Source organism: Phyllostomus discolor, chromosome 10 (genome assembly GCF_004126475.2).
Source record: "Phyllostomus discolor isolate MPI-MPIP mPhyDis1 chromosome 10, mPhyDis1.pri.v3, whole genome shotgun sequence".
Taxonomy (NCBI): domain Eukaryota; kingdom Metazoa; phylum Chordata; class Mammalia; order Chiroptera; family Phyllostomidae; genus Phyllostomus; species Phyllostomus discolor.
The window spans coordinates 39,841,712-39,860,625 of NC_040912.2; the positions used below are offsets into that span (position 1 = coordinate 39,841,712).

Below are 18,914 nucleotides of genomic sequence, written 5' to 3' on the forward strand. Positions count from 1 at the left end.
AAATCATTGATTTGATTCTTGGCTTCATTCACTCTACTGTTGTTTCCCTGTAAATTGTTCTTCATTTCAATGAATGTATCCTTTGTTTCTGACTTGATCACATTTATGCTGCTGTGGTTTCACAAAGTTTCTTTACCATGGTTAACTAGTGTTTTGAACTCTGCATCTGATAGGTTGCTTACCTCCATTTTGCTTAGTCTCTTTCTAGAGTTTTGATATGTTCTTTCATTTGGACCATGTTTTTTTGTCTCTTCATTTTGGTAGCCTCGCTGCATTTGTTTCTATGTTAGATAGAGCTGCTATGACACCCTGTCTTGGTATCATGGCCTAATGTAGTAGGTGTCCTGTAGGGTCCAGTGGCACAGCCTCCCTTATCATCCAAGCTGGGTAATCAAGATGTACCCTTTGTGTGGGCTGAGTATACCCTCCTCTTGTAGTTGAGTGTTGGTTGTTGTTGACAGGTCAATGGGAGGGATTTAACCAGGCCATTCAGTTGTAAGGATTGGCTGTGACCACTGACCACCAACCTCTCCCCTCCATGGAGAATCAGCTCTGCAGGGGCAGGGAGGTGGTTCTCTGACATGTTCTATAGCTGTCCACTGGTTGCACAGGCCCTGAGGTTTCCCAGGTGGTGCAGGCCACCGTCAGCCCTCAACTACGTTTTGTCTAGGTCCACTCTGCCTGAGCTTTAGAGCAATCTAAGATGACTGATACTTGTTCTGGGGCTTAGAGATTCCAGGTGAAGCCAAGCTGTGAATCTAGGCTAGCTGCTGCTAGTGCTGGGCCTGGGACCCCTTTGGAAGAAGTGCTGGTGCTGGGGTTCACTGAAGCCAGCTGTTGCTTGCTTGAAAGGATTTAGGAAGTTGTGAACAATGAACCAAGACCAGCCATTCATATGGAAAAGCTACTGTTAACAGCTGTAAGTTTGGTGGGATAGACTCTCTGGGGATCTCCAGGGTGGAGCAAACAGTGTTAGCCCAGTTGATGGAGTCTCAGATATGGCATCCACCTTCAGCTCAGTAGTTCTGCTTGCCCTTCTTTCTGGGAGAAAGCTGTCCCCCAGCTCTCTCCTTGATGCCAGACACTTCAGTTCTTTCCTCTATGCCTCTGGTGCCTTTCAAGCTGCTACCACGGTGCTGGAGCTCAGACAGAGTAAGTCTGAGTAAGTACATGTCTGGGTTCTTTAAGAGGAACTGCTTGGGACTCAAGAAATTTCTTCCACTGACTCAATCCCTGCTGTTTTTTTCAGCCAGAAATTATGGGAACTTACTTTCCTGGCACTGGAACCTGGGTAGGGGGGCCTGGTGTGGGGCTGAGACCCTTTTCTCCTGAGATATTGCTACTGAAATTTTATCCACCACATATGGATGCAGGACCAGCCTGTTCTGTGTCTCCACCCTTCCTACCAGTCTGGATAGATGTGGTCTCTTTAATTCTGTAGTTGTGACACTTCCATTCAACTTGATTTCTGACTGTTCTGAATGGTGGATATTCTATAATTTAGTTGTAATTTTGATTGTCTAGTAGTACTTTTAATAATATATTTAGGACCTGAATCTTTAAAAAAGAGAAGAACATGTGAGATATATGAGGTCTGTCCAGAAAAAGTCAGCCATTGTTCATATAACAAGAATGGTTTTCCTGAAATCGATGTTACTTGGCAGCCAAGGGGAGTAGACTGGAATGCACATGTGTGAACAATGACCATTTCAGTGTTCTAGTTAGTAGGGGCAATAGACTCCATTGAGTAAGCATATATATTCTGTGACCATCACATTCAAAATGAGTGAGTAGAGCAATGAATCTGCATGAAATTTTGCGTTAAATTTGAACATTTCTCCATGGACACTATCTGGATGATTCAGAAGGCTGCAGCTATGGGCAACTGGTGATTGGCAGCTTCATCACAACAATGCACCCACTCATACATCACATCTTATACAGAGATTTTTGGAAAACATCAAATCAACCAGGTGACTCAGCCCCTCCACAGCCCCAGTTTGACACCCTGTGATTTCTGGATTTTCCCAAAACTAAAACCACCTTTGAAAGGGAAGAGATTTCAGAATGTAGATGAAATTCAGGAAAATACAACAGGGCAGCTGATTGTAATTGGGAGAACTGTGTGAGGTCTCAAGGTGCCTACTTTGATGGGGGATGCAGCATCATTGTCCTATGCACTGTGTTTCTTGTATCTTTGATAAATGTCTCTATTTTTCATATTACATGGAGGGATACCTTCTGTACAGACCTCATATGTAAAAGAGTTGAAATGGAGATAAAATTATAAATGAAGAATTAATGAATAATTCTTCCTGGAATGAAAAACTGAGTCATGTGAAAATGTCAGGTTTTCTCAAGTTTATTGGTAAATACAATTTTAATTTGATAAAAAAAAGATAGTTCCAAAGCTCAATAAGAAAACAGTTGAGAAGAAAGTGATGTGACAGGGTATGGCAGCTTACTCTTCTGGTAGACACTGAACATGATTAGACACCACAGACAGCAGTATGTCAGGTGTTTAGGTGAGAAGTAAGGCTCCCACTCTTGGTTGCTCTGTGACTCTACGCCTCATTTCCTCAGCTGTATAGTGGAAACCATATTAAAACTGAAAACATAAGCTTGAATTGATATATGTAAAGTGCTTAGGTTGGCACAATTGTGATTCTGAATATATTGGCTAATATTTTTATTATTAATATTAAGAAGTAAAAACTTGGTGACATAAGGGAAAGAAGAAAGAGATAAAATTCTAGGTTTATCTCAGATCTTAATGGATTATAAAGAATGGATCATGAACCAATAAATTTTCAATAAAGATGAAAATTGGCTATTTGACAAAAAAACATGTAATTGCCACCTCATATTAATGGGGAAAGTAAATTCTGACTTGACTAAACACCAAAATGTAAAATAAGCAAACAAAATCATCAAATATTTGTAAAGACTAAATGAATATTTCATTTGCAAATAGGATTCTAAGCATCAAATTATTTAAAAATCATAAGGAATATGTTAAAATTGTAAGATGATCAACAAAATGGAAAAATAGGACTTACGATTCACAAGATTATATGAAAATTAATATATGAGACAATTTTTACTTTTTAGCCATCCAATAAATTCAAGTAATTAAAATATTGAATTACTTTTTACTTATAATTTAGTAATAAAAGTATTAAGTGCTTATTACAATGAAATAAGATTATTACACATATCTTGTAAACTGACTCAAGATTTCTGGAATGTAACTTGGCAATAGGTTAACAATCTTAAAATCATTCTTAACTGGGAATATGTACATATGTGTATGGGTGTTACCAAACCATTTTCTCAGGGGGTTAGGAAAACAATTTTGTTTCTTATAATATTTTCTAGTTTCTAAATTTATTATGAAAAATATAAGATTCAAAATAAATAAAAAGTGTTTTTAGTGGGAATAAAAAGTTAACCAAGATTTTGAAGATTTTAGCTTGTATTCACTTTCCTTTTATTTTTTTCCTGCATCGCCCTCTGGTGTCCAAAATGTGGATAGCTTCCGCTACCATGATTTGTATTTCATATATGTTGTATCATTTATTTAATTGAGATAATTCATTTAAATTATTTTATCTAATTTAAATTTGTTATATAAATTAATTAGTTAAATTATGTGAAAAGGTTTCTTTATACTTTTTAATTTAAAAAATGCCCATGTTCTATAACAGGCCAGTCTGGATTTAAGTTCTTGCTTTTGCTGATCACCGGCACAGGTTGAGCCCCCAGTTTTGCTATTTTTTTACATGCAAAAAAGAGAGAGAAAAGATCATTAGAACATGTTCTAATGAATAATTTATATATAGAACAATTTTTCAAAAACCAAGGAAATATAAATTATGTTCATTTTGCCCATTAAAGAATGCTTTATGACAAAGTGCCCTAAGTAAGTCTGCCTTCATAGGAGTTTAGAATCCATGGATGAGGTGAAGAGGTGGAAATTAAAGGTATGCTGAGTGGTCAGATACATATTATATGGGCCATTTCTCTTTCTTGGCAGTTCTAAATTGAAGAATATTACCTTCAGGACTTTCTTTAATCATTAATGCTTTAGGGCAAACCTACTTGAGTCCACCAACTTTCTCGAAGGGAAATTTGGTGTCCCACGCAGGTGTGTTACAGATGCCTTTCCTAGACAAGGTTGCTCTTCAGGATCTTGGTGCTTCTTTGACTTGTGGCGCATATCAGGACAAAGCCAGCACTTTACTGTTTGTATCCCAGGTTAATCCAAAGGGCAGCAGAGCTGCTCTCAGAAACATTTTGCGGAATGGTTTCTTACCCATCAGAGGACATTACAGCAGAAATAGATACTGTCTTTACAAAGCCAAGTGTTTAGGTTAATTTATTTAAGATATTAACTGTTTGTTTTGATCCTAGAGTATCTTTTGATTTGTGTGTACTTAACTGTGATATTTAATAGGATAGTTCTTTGAAATTTACTCCTCATGATTATCTCAGAGAATGTTTTAAACATTAAACTAATGTTTGACGGACACTTGTATCATCTCATTAGTGAACTTTAATTGAAGCTCACTAAAGCAGATATTGTTTGTTGATCTGAATCTCGTGCATCTAGGAATCCATTCTGATTTTGGTATTGAGTATACCAATATTTATATTAAAATAATTTGTGAGTGATAGAGTGATCTACTGCATGCCAGGCTTTATGCTAAGTGTTTTACCTGCATCTTCACTTGACTATTTTAATACTGTTTGAAAAGACTATATTATGAATGTACAAGTGTAAACACATATTGCACAGCTAAAATAGTCTCTATGCTGATAGTTTATAGCTTGATTATTGATTAACATTTTGTGCCATCTTCCAATTTGCTTAAACTCCATACATATCCTCAGTAAACATGTATAGCATACCCATTCTATGCCAAGTCTGAGGGTGTAGTGGTGGCAGGGCCATTTTCTTTGACAACATAGGCTTCTAAACCAGTTAGTCAGGATAGTATATAAAGAAATATGAAATCATAACTGTCATATGTGCTGTAAAAAAGATAAATCTAGGCTTAGGAGAGCTTATGATGATGTGATTTGGCCTAGTCAGGGAAGGTCATAAAAGCCTTTTATTAGGAAACAACGTGGAGTGAAGTGGGACAACCTGCTGCTGCGGAGAGGCAGAGCACTGCAGGCAGGAGGAACAGGACGTGGGAAGGGGGAACCGAAAGAACGTCCACATGCTGGAGCAGGGTTGCAAAGTCCCTCGTGATTTCTGACCGAATGCTCACGTCGCCGCCCCACACACTTTGCTCTCTCAGATGCTCACAGAGACTTTTCTCAGCAGTTCTAGAAGGGACCTACTTGGTTGAATATTGGGGGATCAGGAAAGGAATCAGTGTGATGTTAGCTTAAATTTCTAACTCTGCAGGGTTAATTAAAAATACATTTTTAGAAGACATATTTTCTTAATAGATGACAAAAACAGAGCTTCTTATTTTTACTCACTATATACTGTTCAAAGTGTTATAGTGCTATGTTGTCAAATTTTGCCTATGGTTTTTAATATATATGTGGTTTGTATATTAAATACGTGGTTTATAAAATAAAATCTAGGCAAGTGTTACAAAGACTGCAATTTCAGTTCATGAAAATAAACCCGGTTTTTTTTCTGTTCTAAAAGCAAATGAATATCAGATGTTTGAAATATGTACTTATCTAATTTAGACTTTTAAAATTCATGATCCCTTTTCTTAGAAGAATTAAGATTTGCTATGGGGACTTACACTTTGTAAGTTATTTCTTTCTCTGCATTATTTATGAATTTTATTATTAATATAGTTGTAGTATTTACTATATACCACTGGATTTGTATTTAATGAATTGAATTTACATTTAATCAACTTGTGTTGAAGTGACTTAATGAGATGTTTCACTTTTCTGGGTTAAAAGCAGGTCAAGGCCAATCAGAAGACTCAGGTCAATATATTATTTAATGCTCATTCTCTGCTTACCATAATTTTATCATGATTCATGTTTTAACTAAATCAGTTAATAATAGTTCCTATAACTATAGCTAATAATTCTCTAAGGTTAAATATTTTGCTACTAATATATTGGTAAACTATTTTTTGTTACTTTCTAAGATGGAACTTCTCACATTCTTTTATTTTCAGAACAGAACATGTAGATTAAGAATGTGTCTCATTATCAAAGAACAGGAAGGGATGAAATAGGCAGTGGGAATTAGATTTCAATCAGAAGATACTAAGTTTTAAACATTCAAATTAATAGAAAACAGTAAAACGTATTAGAGCTTTGTTCTCATATATATGATGCACCTGAAGGTAATGTTCAATGTAAAAATAAGAAAGAACTCAAATTATTTATCTGTGCAGAACAATTTTACTTGCTACTTAATCTTCACTCTCTTCAAACCATCTCCTCTTTACTTTATCCTGACGACCTTGCCTCCATATTCACTGGGGACAAAACACACAGATAGTAACTATCATCTTTTCAGTGGCAGATCTATGTCCCCCCAACACCTGTGCTCAGCTCCCACTCTTCTTTCCTAGAACAGTGGTGTCAATACGTGTTTTCTTCAAGGGTCGTTTAGAGATGCCAGCTGCATTCCATCCTTCCCCACCTTCACAAGTACTTTATTTTTCACCTCTTTTCTATTGTCTGTATCTTTTTCTTTCTTTGCTCTTTAGTATCAATCTTCTCTTGCTCTAGTGAACCTTCATTTTAATTTGCTTTTTCACCCTCACTCAAGGACATGCTTATTGATTTTACAGAGAGGGGAAGGGAAGGAGAGAGTGAGAGCGAGAGAAACTTGATATGAGACAAACAGCGATTGGTTGCCTCTCCTATGCACTCCAGCAAAACCCACAACCTAGGTATGAGTCCTGTCCAGGAATCGAACCTGTGACTTTTCAGTTTATGAGACAATGCTCCAAGCAACTGAGCCACACCAGCCAGGATGAGACCCTTTATTTTAAGGCAGCCTTTTTTTTGACCCCAGGTTTACCTTGACAGGTACCACCCTGTTCTTCTCTGCTTCTCAGCCAAGGCACATTCAAGGTGATTCTCGACACATGCTATCATTTCCCATTGCTCTTCAGTGCATTCCTCTGGATTCTGCCTGCATAGATAGTAGGAATGAGTTTAGCAAGTCCTCATCTTCTGTCTCCGAACTTCAATGTCATCTTCTGGAGACTTTTCTGCAATGTCATTTTCTGAGGACTTTTTTATCTTTCTCACACCCAAGACAATCCATGTCCCTTGCTTCTTTCTTGCCTCCATAGCAACTTAACTCTTACTCATTTTTCTCAAGGATTCCTCCCCTGCTTCACTTTTAATTCACATGATATTTGTTAAACCAAATGTCTATGCTGAAGAATTTATTTTTAATTCGACCCAAGACTTCTCCTGAGCCTCATGCTTTACATGTTCTGATTTCTCAATATCCCATTTGCCTAGCTCATTTATACTGAAAACACCCCCCACTAGAGCTCCTTGATCCTCTCCCCTAGTCTTCCAGTCCTCGAGTCCCTCCACCAGTCCTCGCCGTCCAGATGCCCGGGTTGGAACCCAAGAGTCATCAGGACACTCCTCTCTTCTTCAGCCACTAACCCAGTCCACCACCACAACATGTTGACTCTTTCTCCAAAATAGATCCGGAATCCCTTCTTTTCTGACCATTTGTACAAATACCAAAGCAAATGTATATATTCTGCTTGGTTACCACAATAGCCTTTAATTATTCCCTTTCCTTTATATTTTGCTCACCTTAAATCCACTTCCCAAACAATTGCTAAGTTGATTTCTTAAAATTGTGTATTATTTTGAATTTGGCTTAAAATCTTCCCATGACTTTCTATTAGACAAAAAAATATAATCCTAATTCTTCAGCATTTCCATTAGGCCTTGCATGATCTAGCTCCTTCCTCCTTCCCTGAGCCATTTTCTGTCATTTGTCTTCATATGTGACTGAATTAAACTACTTTTTATGTTTTCCTAAAAGTTCTCCCGCCACCACCCCAATATTAGGGCCTTTTTGTATGTTGTTCTGTTTGCCTGGAATGTTCTTCCTCCATTCCATAGTCTTCAATGAAACATTTGTCTGGGATCTCAGGAAAGGCCATTTCCAGGAAAATTTCCCCCCTGCTCACATTTCAGATTGCAACTCATCCCCCTGATAATGTATCCTAGAGCAAAATATTATTTCTTTTTCTGAAATAATCATAATTTATTGCTATATATTGAGAGGCAGTGTGGGAATAGTTAAAATCTCATACTCTTCTGCCTCAGTGCTAGTCTGAATTCTGATGGGCTACCACTTATTTGCTATGGGACTATGGATAAGTTATTTAATTTCCCTATCCTTAAGTGTCTTCATGGATAATGACAACACTAATCTTGTAGGGCATTTGCCAAGAGGAGTGATTAATATTTATAGAGTACACAATAAACGCAGCTCATAGGGAACACCATGTAAGTGTTTATATGCATACAAACATCCATGTGTGTACATGCATGTCCAGTTTACATAATGTCTGAAGGCACAAAACTATCACCTGCTCTAATTCTCGACATATAACAGACCTGCTAGTTGCTTAATGGATTAAGGAATAGTGTGGTGTACCTTATAATTACATTGCAGTGATCTTCAGAGGGAAAAAATGATGCATTATATTTATAAGAATATAAAGTTGCTTATAAAATTTATATTTTGGCTTGTGATTTACCTATTAAAATCATTTAATTGTATGTTTTTAATATGAGAATATCGTCAGGCTTTACCTGGCAAGCCCTCTATCTTCTAGCAAGAATGCTTTTATCATTTTGTTTTGAAGATATGACCATCTAAACTCCAGGATCCTAAGGGACTCACACAAATAGCAAAGTTATTAAATGATAAAATTCTGAATCTTATTGCAGAAATATCCAATAAGCTATGTGAATACCTTTTATGAGATTGGTGAAATTACTTTGGTGATCGTTCTTAAATTTTCAATTTAGGGCAAGTAGGGTTGGAGTTTATGTTCTCTCCTTTTAAGCTTCTTTGTTGTTCAGGGACATAGCACTTGACAGCTACTCTTTGCAGGGATCTCTTGTGCTTTGCTTGCCTCCCAGATTCCACTGTGTACTATTTAAAACCTCTAGAGTGATATTTCTAAAAGGCCACCAGGTGTCCTTGATGCTTTCAAGTTGCTTTCCTGTTTTAACCCCCATAGGAAGACTCTATGCTCAAATTTCAAAATTATTAAACTTCTCTGCCTTTAATTCAGTATACTATTTTTCCACCTAGCTTCTCCTTATGAGGGGCAAGTAAAATACTCAGTTTCTCCCTGAAATCTGCCAGCCATCACCATGTCACTCCTGAATTATTAATACATCTGTTTAGTTATTTGTTTTTGTCTAAATGCTCATAAAATTTGAGAGCTGGAAGGACCTGAATAATGCAAATCCCAAATTTAAAATCAGGGAAACCAGGCTGCAGGAGGTAAGTGATGGGCTCAGAGTTACACTGTGATTTGGGGGGCTTAGGTGAAAACATCTATTTGGTTCTTAGTGTTCTTTTGTTACCAGTCTTTTCTGTATTTTTTAAAGAGAAAGCAATGAATTGGGATTGAGAAGTATAAATAGTACATTCAACAAAAATTGCATGGTTGATTTTAATGTTTGTTTCTGTGTTTACTATTTTATCTTTTGCAGTTTAACAGCAATGCCCAGGATGTAAGCTGTTTTCAGCACCTTGTACAAGCAAATGTAAGAAATAAGAAAGTACTGAAAGATGCCGTGAATAATATCACAGCAAAAGGGATTACAGATTATAAGAAGGGCTTTAGCTTTGCTTTTGAACAGCTGCTCAATGTAAGTATCAATGCCACCCCCTTTTTCTTTTGTTATTGAATTGCAGTAACTTAATTTCATTATCCGGATAGTTGGTGCTATCTAGGGTTAGATAACAGAGCTGTTTTTCATTGTTCAGAAGCAGATGTATCCAGGCAATAGGAATCTTCGAACTGCATTTATTTTAAAATAAAAATTCAAGAGGCATACAAAATGCATATTTTGTTTTCCTTTTAAATCTTTTTTCTATCATATTTTCCAAATATTTTTAAATACATACCATAATAACTTAATTTTGCATAAGAACTTAACACCTAGCATATTTAAAATATCATTTCTTTTTTCTTATCTCAGTTACCACAGTACTTATCTGAAAACTTGTATTTTTAATCATCATATGGTTGCTTGGAACATATAATTAGGGTATTTAAATTGTTCCTACATGTACAGAATGGTGCAAATGGTAGACAGTAAGTTGAATATAAAGGTAAGGCCCAGAGAAGGGTTTCCTACCTCAGGGAACACTCCCTTGAACAAATTGCCCACCCATATCTCTAGTTAGACTATTGGACTCTGGCATGCCTCCTGCCCAATGAATATTAGTGCAAGTATCTCATTCTGGACTATATTTTCAAATGCCCATGCCATCTTTTCATTTTACACTATTTGAGAACAGGAGCCATCATTCAGTTTTGTATCTCTCAAGAGACAGTATCTTCACTATGGGTGAGTGTGTCGACCTAACAGCTCTGTCTATACCTTGGTTTCTTCACTATACAGTGGAGGTTACCACGGTGTGTTTATCAGAGGGTTGTGAACAACATTGTTTACAAAATCCAACACCCAGCAAGCTTCACATTAATGCAAACTGTTAGGCTGGTGCTGGAGTCAAGATCTTTATTACTATAAGTAACAACTAGCACATGGCTGGTGCAGCATCAGCACACAATTCCTATTGTATTTGCTGAATCACTGAATAAGCCCTTACATGTGGCCTTTTCTGCAAATTTGACTTTGTTGTACCCTGAGTGAATCTTCTAAACAGTTTTTGAAATGTCTGATTAGTTGGTTCATTCATTTGTTCATTCAGCCAATATTTATTAAGCATCTCAGTATTTCCTGTCACAGTGCTAGAGCTGGAATTAGAGAAATAATCAAGACCTTCTGCTCTTAAGGAGCTCTAGAATACACTAAACCATCATCCCTAGTAAAATGTGGTAGGACCATTACAGGACATTTAGAGTGTATTACTGGGGCAGCATGGAGGAGGGATTCAGCTTACCCAGAGGAGTTGAGGAAAGTGTGGCATTTCCATGAGAACAGGCTTTTGAGGAGTGAGTAGAATCTAGGTAGGTATTTGAGAGAAGGCCAATCAATTCACATAAAAAGAACTACATGGATAAAGGCACAGAAGTATGCTAGACTGCATAGAGCATTGTCAGTATTGCAGGCAGTTTGGCTTGGCAGGGTCATAGCAATACAGGAGCACTGATGAAAATGTAAAGACCATGAGCTGTCAGTTAAGTGTGTAGGAGCAAATGGAATGTTTATGGTATGAAAATGACATGCTTAACTAGTATTCTAACTGAGCTATTGTGGAAATTCTGGTGTTGGAACAGTAATGAAGAGATATTAGGGAGTAACATGGTAACTGGATGGGGAAGAGATTACTGAAGTGGGGAGGAGGATTGGGGTGACTGTATTTTCTCTGAACTAGAGTACTAAGTAGATGACGGCACAGGAATCTAAACAAGAAATGTGAGAGTAGAAAGTGCTCAGTTTCAGTTATGTTGAGTTTGAGGTGGGGATATTTATTAGATGCCATTAGAGAAGCAAGTCAGGAGAAAAAATAGCAAAGCAGTTCACCACCTCAGTTTTCAAGGGAAGTTGTCATTCATAAAATGTTTGTTGAATGATTTATGCTCATTAATAAAAATGTGGAAGTTTAAAACTTTGAAATTCAAATATAATTGACCATTAGATTTAGATCGATTCTTTCTGTAGAAAAGGTATATAAGTTTTTAACATGAAAATTATTCTCTCTTGAGTCAATAATTGAGTTTTCTAGATCTTGGCAGTTTAATAGTTTTTCTCAGTGTCATTAATTTGCTTCACTTCCCTCTCATTCAGGTTTCAATTGTGAAATGCTAAGGTGTCTCAATTTAATGTACTGTTTCAAGGGCAGTCTCATTAGAGAGGCCACATTAACTGCCAGATTCATTACTAGTTGCTGATTAAATATAGTTTTGCTCCTATTGGCCTCTAGTACTGCCTTTACCACCATTATAAATGATTTTTAATATGTTTCTGTTATTCCTGATGTAAATCTCCATTTTCTGCTTTCCACACATCTCTTATGTATTACTTTTCTTCATTTTAAAATAATTTTCCCAAATGTCATGGCCTGCCTTATTTGAAGTTTGAGCATATTTTGTTGTCTCTTTCAAAGACATGTACTCTTCTTAGTACCATGCAGTGCCATCTCTGTTTTTCATATGTTCTTGAAAGGTTTTCCTTTAAGGTCACTGAGGCAAGTGTCAAATAGAATTAAACATATCATTTATCCCATAGCAAACCTTAAATTATGATTTGAACTATTCTTCAGGTAGCAGTTCATAAAATACTGCCAAATATTTGAGAAACAGTTTTCAGAAAACTTTGATTGCGTGTGTGTGTGTGTGTGATAGATGCTGCTCTTTTCTGTGGCCATGCAGAGATCCAACAAAGCAGGCTATGAAATAGCATATTAAAGTAAATTAACACCTTGAATTATAATTCTATTGAAAGAGTCAAGTTCTTTCTCTTATTTAATTTGTTATAAGCCAGTAAGGTGTAACTGTTATAACTCCACGATTCTTTAGATAATTGTAAATCGACTGAAAAGTTGCAGTAATGTACTTTGCTTTTATCAAAAGTCCTGAGAAGGCTACTCCTAGGAAAACTCATGTTGAAAACGAAATGTTTTATTTCCACTTTTACATCTTTCTGTCTTGGGAAAGGTCTTTATTATTTCACTTATACAAAATACACATGGTCAGCAGGACCCAGTGTGCTAACCTAATGATATTTGCATTGAGTAGTTAAATATGTATGCAACTTCCAAAAGGAAACCAAGCCTTAATGGTAGAAACTTTACTTACTTTATCACTTTTATGAGACAGTCCTTTAGATGTATATTATTTTACCCATTTTTAATATGCAGATACAAAAGACAAATCAGGGAAATTAAATTTAGTTAAGGGATGTCAACATTTTCTCAAAAGTATTTTGATAATAAAATATGTAATTCTTTGGAGAGTCAAATTTTCAGACAGGTACTTTCAAATATAAGGACATGTTTGAATGAGACAGATTGTACTGGTCGATGCTTGTATTTTCACAGTGCTGAGATGAAAGCTCGCACTGCCTGCATTCTACTGGCCTGGGCAATGGGATGAGATTGTATAACTCAGGACCTTTTTATCAGTGAAGCAAAATGTTGTCTTTATTAGCTTTTACAACAGGAAATGGGACTTATTTTATTTGAAAAATAAAATAGAGCACGGACGTCCAATAACATAAATACTACAGGAGAATGAAGGATTTAAAAATACAAACTAGTAACTTAAAGGTCAGGTCTACGTTATCCAGTATGGTAACCACAGTCGTATGTCCTGTTGAAAACTAAAAATGTGCCTGGTCTGAACTGAAATGTGTTTGTTGTAAGTATAAGATACACGTGGAGATTTGAAGAACTTACCATGAAAGAAAAAATACCTCAAGAATTTTTATATTGATTTTATATTTAATTGGTAACTTTTTGGATGCCTGGGTTAAATAAAATATATTATTATAATTAATTCAGATATTTCTTCTTACTTTCTTTAACATGGCTATTGGAAAGTTAAAATTTGAAATTAGGTTTGTGTTAGATCTCTACTGACAGCACTGGGCTGACCAGAGAGTTGGCATTTTGAAAGAAGGTGAGCATCCATAAATTAGTGATTTTAAAATTCTCCACACTGTTGCAGAAACACATTTTGCAGTAGCAAAATAGTATAATTTCAGACCTCACAGCAGCCCAGATTTCTAAATCATTTGTTTATTGTTGTGGTCCTTTGATGCTAATCCATTGTTCTCCCATGTTCTGCTCTCTTGGGAATTTAAAGAAAATTCGAGAGGATTTCTTATTGGACTTTCGTCTTTCAGGATTAGAATGTGTGGCAGGTTGAGAAAGAATAGGAGAGGATATTCTAAGAATAGATATGTACATTTACAAAGATATGAGAAAGCACTGGATGTTAGGGATCAGCTAGGAGTTTTCAGTTTCAAAATGTAAAGTGCACAAAGTAGGATGAATGAGGGAAGGGGGGGAAATGTTTGTAAAGGGATTGAAAATACATGTGAAAAGATACACACAATTTTTATAAATATTGCTTGTTTCTGGTATAAATTATAAGGGTGTAACATTGACATCATAACCATTAATTAATTTAAAATCTACTAATTAACCACTGAGAGGTTATTATGTTCTAGGGACTTATCTAGGAAAGGAAACAACACTGAACAAAAGCAGACAAAACTTAATGTTCTCATTATACTTACGATACATTCAATAACCAGAAGGCAACAATAAGCAATATAAAATATGTTCTCTCTCTCTCTGTCATACACACACACACACATATATATATACACCATACACACAGACACACACACACACACACACACACAGAGTGTGTGTAAAATGTGGTGAAGAAAATACAGCCTGGGAGGGGGATTACATTTAAATTGTACTTTTCAGGGAAGTTCTCATCGATAAGGTAACATTTGATCAAAGGCCTGAAGGAGCTGAGACCTCCAGGTGTCTGGGGTGGGGCTTGAAGGGAAGGCTGTTTTGGGGTGAGCCTGGCCTGATCCCAGAACCAGTCCTTAGAATATGAATATCAGGCACATATTTCTCTCATTACTTACAATCTGTTCATGCTCTTTTATATGCTTTATATTTTCTAGTCTTTATTATGAATAATATATATGTATTTTTTCTTTTTTTTTTTACAGTATAATGTTTCCAGAGCTAACTGCAATAAGATCATCATGTTGTTCACAGATGGAGGAGAAGAGAGAGCCCAGGAGATATTTGCCAAATACAACAAAGATAAAAAAGTAAGTGCAATTTTACAGCATTTTAATATTAATTTTAATTTATGTGTTTTTTAAAAAAAGATAGTGGATGAGGGGAAGTGGGGGGAAATACTTAGTAAAAAACACCAGTGAGCACCCCTGATGAGTGTGGCTCAATTTGTTGGAGCATCCTCCCATAAACTTAAAGGTTGCCGGTTCGATTCCTAGTCAGGGCATGTGCCTAGGTTGCAGGTTCAGTCCCTAGTCCTTGGTTGGGATGGGTACAAGAGGCAAACAATTGATGTTTCTCTCTCACATCTATGTGTCTCTCCCTCTTTCTTTCCCTCCTCCCTCTGAAATCAATAAGCATGTCCCCAAGTGAAGATTTCAAAACAAAACAAATAAAAATACCAATGCTAGTATATTATATATAGAAATAGATGATGGTTGCCATACAGATCATGCATTATAAACCAAGGACTGAATCAAAGAATCACTAAATATAACATTTTATGAGATTCCAAAGTACTTTATGACTAATTTACTAACAAAATAATTGTGAACTATAGAGTCCCATTTGATTCTTCTGCATAAATTCTGTATAAGAAAATGCTATAGGAAGAGAGGAACCAAAAGAGAATGAAAAATAGGTGTAATTTAAACTTCTCTAAGATAAATTTATGATATTATTTAATTGTTAAGGATTAATATAGTAATATTAAAATTTCATATAAACAAAAGATTATTTTGTAAATTTATTAAAAGTAATATGTAACAACATAACCTGCATCCTCATTTGAAAACCGATTCCTTTCAAAAAAAAGATTTTAGACAAATCTTTTCATAGGTATACTGTTTCAACAAGAAAACAATGTGAAGATGAGTATCAAGGTTGAAAATATTTGTTTCAGTGTCTGTTCGACTGCAGAGGACAGTATAATAGAGAAACATGTAGCTGAACCTGCTGATATGGTAGAAAATAATTACTATAACTATTTTTTCTGACAGTCCTATTGTCAACTCCTTTCAATTTTCTGACTCTCCACAATTCATAAGAGAACCATGATTCTCAACTTGGTTTCCTAAAATGTGAAGGATGTACCAATAATAGTAATAATAAATTATAAACTATTTCTTGTGTTTCAAAAAAATTCACAAGAAGACATTGCAGAGTAAAATGCCAATTTGCCTTGCTTTTCACATCATTTAAAGAGATGTGGTTCATCATTACCCATGACTTTCTAAATGGATTGTTTTATATGCATTTGAGGAATTATGAAGATAAATATATGGCACTGGCTGCTGTAGCTCAGTTGGTCGGGTGTTGTCCAGTAAACCTAAAGGTTGTGGGTTCAATTCCTGCTCAGGGTACATGCTTAGGCTATGGGTTCAGCCCCCAGTTGAGGTGCATGCAAAAGACATCTGATCATTGTTTGTTCTCTCACATCTCTCTCTCTCTGTCTCTGTCTCTCTCTGCTTCCTCTGTCTCTAAAATCAATAAGCATGTCCTATGCGTGTAGATTTAAGTGAGAGAGACATATGTATGGATTAACAGGTTTAGATAGTTTTTTATAGGCAAAATATTGTGAATAAGAATTATGAAAAAAATTTTAAAACACTTTGAAATACTTTTAGGTGCTTTTTAGCCTATGTGTGATTGAACATGATTGAAGAATTGAAAACATATATAACTTCAAATTAATCACAAATCTTTTTAATACTCAATACTTGAATACTACATATGCTGTAAGTATGTTACATGACATAAGGAGTTATCATTTTTTTCTGAACACCTGGTTATTTAATGGTGTAGAGAAGCCATTCCTTTTGAAAAAGTTGATAAATGGGCTGAAGTGTTGACTGTGAATACTTTCAAATGATAACGTGATTTCATAAATATTTCTTTAAAAGAAATGATCAGAATTAAAAGTAGTGGGAAGATACCTTATTTAGTACCTTCTCATGGTTCGTATTCAGGGCAATATCCACCACCTGGAGGATGTCTCAAACAGTCCCCTTCCCCTTCATGCTTGTTCAGATACTTATGGTCTGATCCTATAGCACACTGTGTGGAGTTTTATGTGTCCCTTCATTGTACTCTACCCATGGGATCTGCCCCTGTCCCCTCTCTGGATTTCATGGTCCTACAAGACAGGGTCAGCATCTTGTTTAACACTGAACTGTAGTCATCTGTCAGAGAGCAGAGATTCCAAGATAGTTAATACATGATAATAAATAGGTGGAGACCAGCAAAGGTTGGAAACATTATTTCTGTTCATGGACAAGTTTATAATTATAAAACATGATGTGGGGCGAGAAATATTCAGCTTATTTAAATGCTAAGTAATATAATATTACCATGTTTAGAAGAACTGAAAACAAAATAAACTTAACCCAAAATTCAGTGTATCTCAGAATTCTACCAGTTAATCTAACTCTTATAATTTTAAAGAGATTTTTAGCACCTCATAGTTAGTAATAAATTTAAGTATATTTAGTCATTTTATGATATAAGTATAGAAGTCCTAATATTTGTATCATTTTAATGGGTATAAATTTAGATAAATCATCTCTTTCTTTATTATGATTTCCAAACAATCCACCAGGAAATTTCCTTAATTTCTAGATGCTTTTCGTCATAAAATAGAAGATCCTTAAATGAATATGGCAATGACTTTTATATTCTTTATCAAAATTTGTACCTAAAATATATCTTCATTTTAAGGAGCACACAATTCTTAACAATTTTAAATGGAAGAATATAGATGTATAAAAAGAGAAGTAATAAGTAATTTTCATTTAAACTCATAATTTTTCTCTTCCAAAACTCTGCACCCAGAACTAACACAATAATATATCTTGGAGGATTATCCTAAATTTTGTTATTTTTTCTTTGTCTTTTACAAATAGAAAGGTTTTATGCCTTTTTTTATTCAATTGTAGTCTATCCTCTATTTTTGCTATTTGTTCAATTGATTGAATAAATGGAGAATTTACTAGTTTAAGGTCATTTTTTCTATGTGCACATCCTAAAAATGTCCAATCTAAGTATTATTTTCTTGAAACACTGTTTCTCATCCCTTTCACCTTTTATAGGAACTCATTTTTTTAAACAAAGGCATTTGGTGACTTGCTACACCATATTAAATGATTCATATCACATTTACTTTTGTAAAACTAATGAATCTCTCATATTCAACAATCCTGCTGTTTATCTTTTATATTTAAAGACACACGTTTCTCTTAAGGGCACATACCCTTTGTTAATGCCAAAGCTACTTTGAAAATTTAGTAGTTATTGGTTTCTATGATTTTAAAATAAATGTTACCTTTTGTTTAACATAAAAATTAAGATGTTCTTGGAATTATATACTTTATCTGTGATTCTGATTTTAGTAGTTATAGCAAAGTTCTGTGATACACACACTTATACATATATACAGCCTACATATCCAGATATAGCCACACAGATTTATTTCCATTTGAAATGAACATCCCCCCTGTTCCTTATTATATCTCCAGTAATAAAAGACCGTGTATATGACTCTAGCATGAGATCTCATATAGTAAAGTGATGTGAATAAGAGCCAATAGGTAGATGAAGAGTAAATGAGGGGTGAGGAAGAAGAAATCTGAATATAAAATATTTTTAAATCTTTGGAAATTTGCTAAGAAATATTGGGAGAAAATAAGACAGTCAACCTGAGGTCAGGTTGTGTACATGCACACACACACACACACACACACACACATCAAATTTTTTTAAGAAGGAGAAGCTAATTAATTATCATATGTTATAGGCTAGTGAAGGGATACATTGACAGGGAAAGTTTACTGATACAAAACTGAGAAAGTATAGTAGATGGAGACCTATGAAAGAAGAGGGATTGAGAGAAATACAGATCATAGATTTCTGAAGTAGACGAGTAAAAATTATATTTCTGGAAACGTTGCCATCCCACATT

The 18,914-nt window shown here is 35.3% G+C and overlaps 1 protein-coding gene across 13 annotated transcripts in view; it reads left to right on the forward strand.

Annotated features, from left to right (window-relative positions):
• CACNA2D1 (calcium voltage-gated channel auxiliary subunit alpha2delta 1) overlaps positions 1 to 18,914 on the forward strand; it is a 453,733-nt gene that overhangs the window by 347,439 nt on the left and 87,380 nt on the right. For all 13 annotated transcript variants that reach the window (XR_004899638.1, XM_036010681.1, XM_028525346.2 and 10 more), the window contains exons 11-12: positions 9,709 to 9,867; positions 14,887 to 14,991. Coding sequence is in view for 12 of the 13 variants with exons in the window: in XM_036010681.1 (XP_035866574.1) it covers positions 9,709 to 9,867; positions 14,887 to 14,991 (264 nt within the window). In the remaining variant the exon portion in view is untranslated. The remainder of the gene's footprint in view (positions 1 to 9,708; positions 9,868 to 14,886; positions 14,992 to 18,914) is intronic.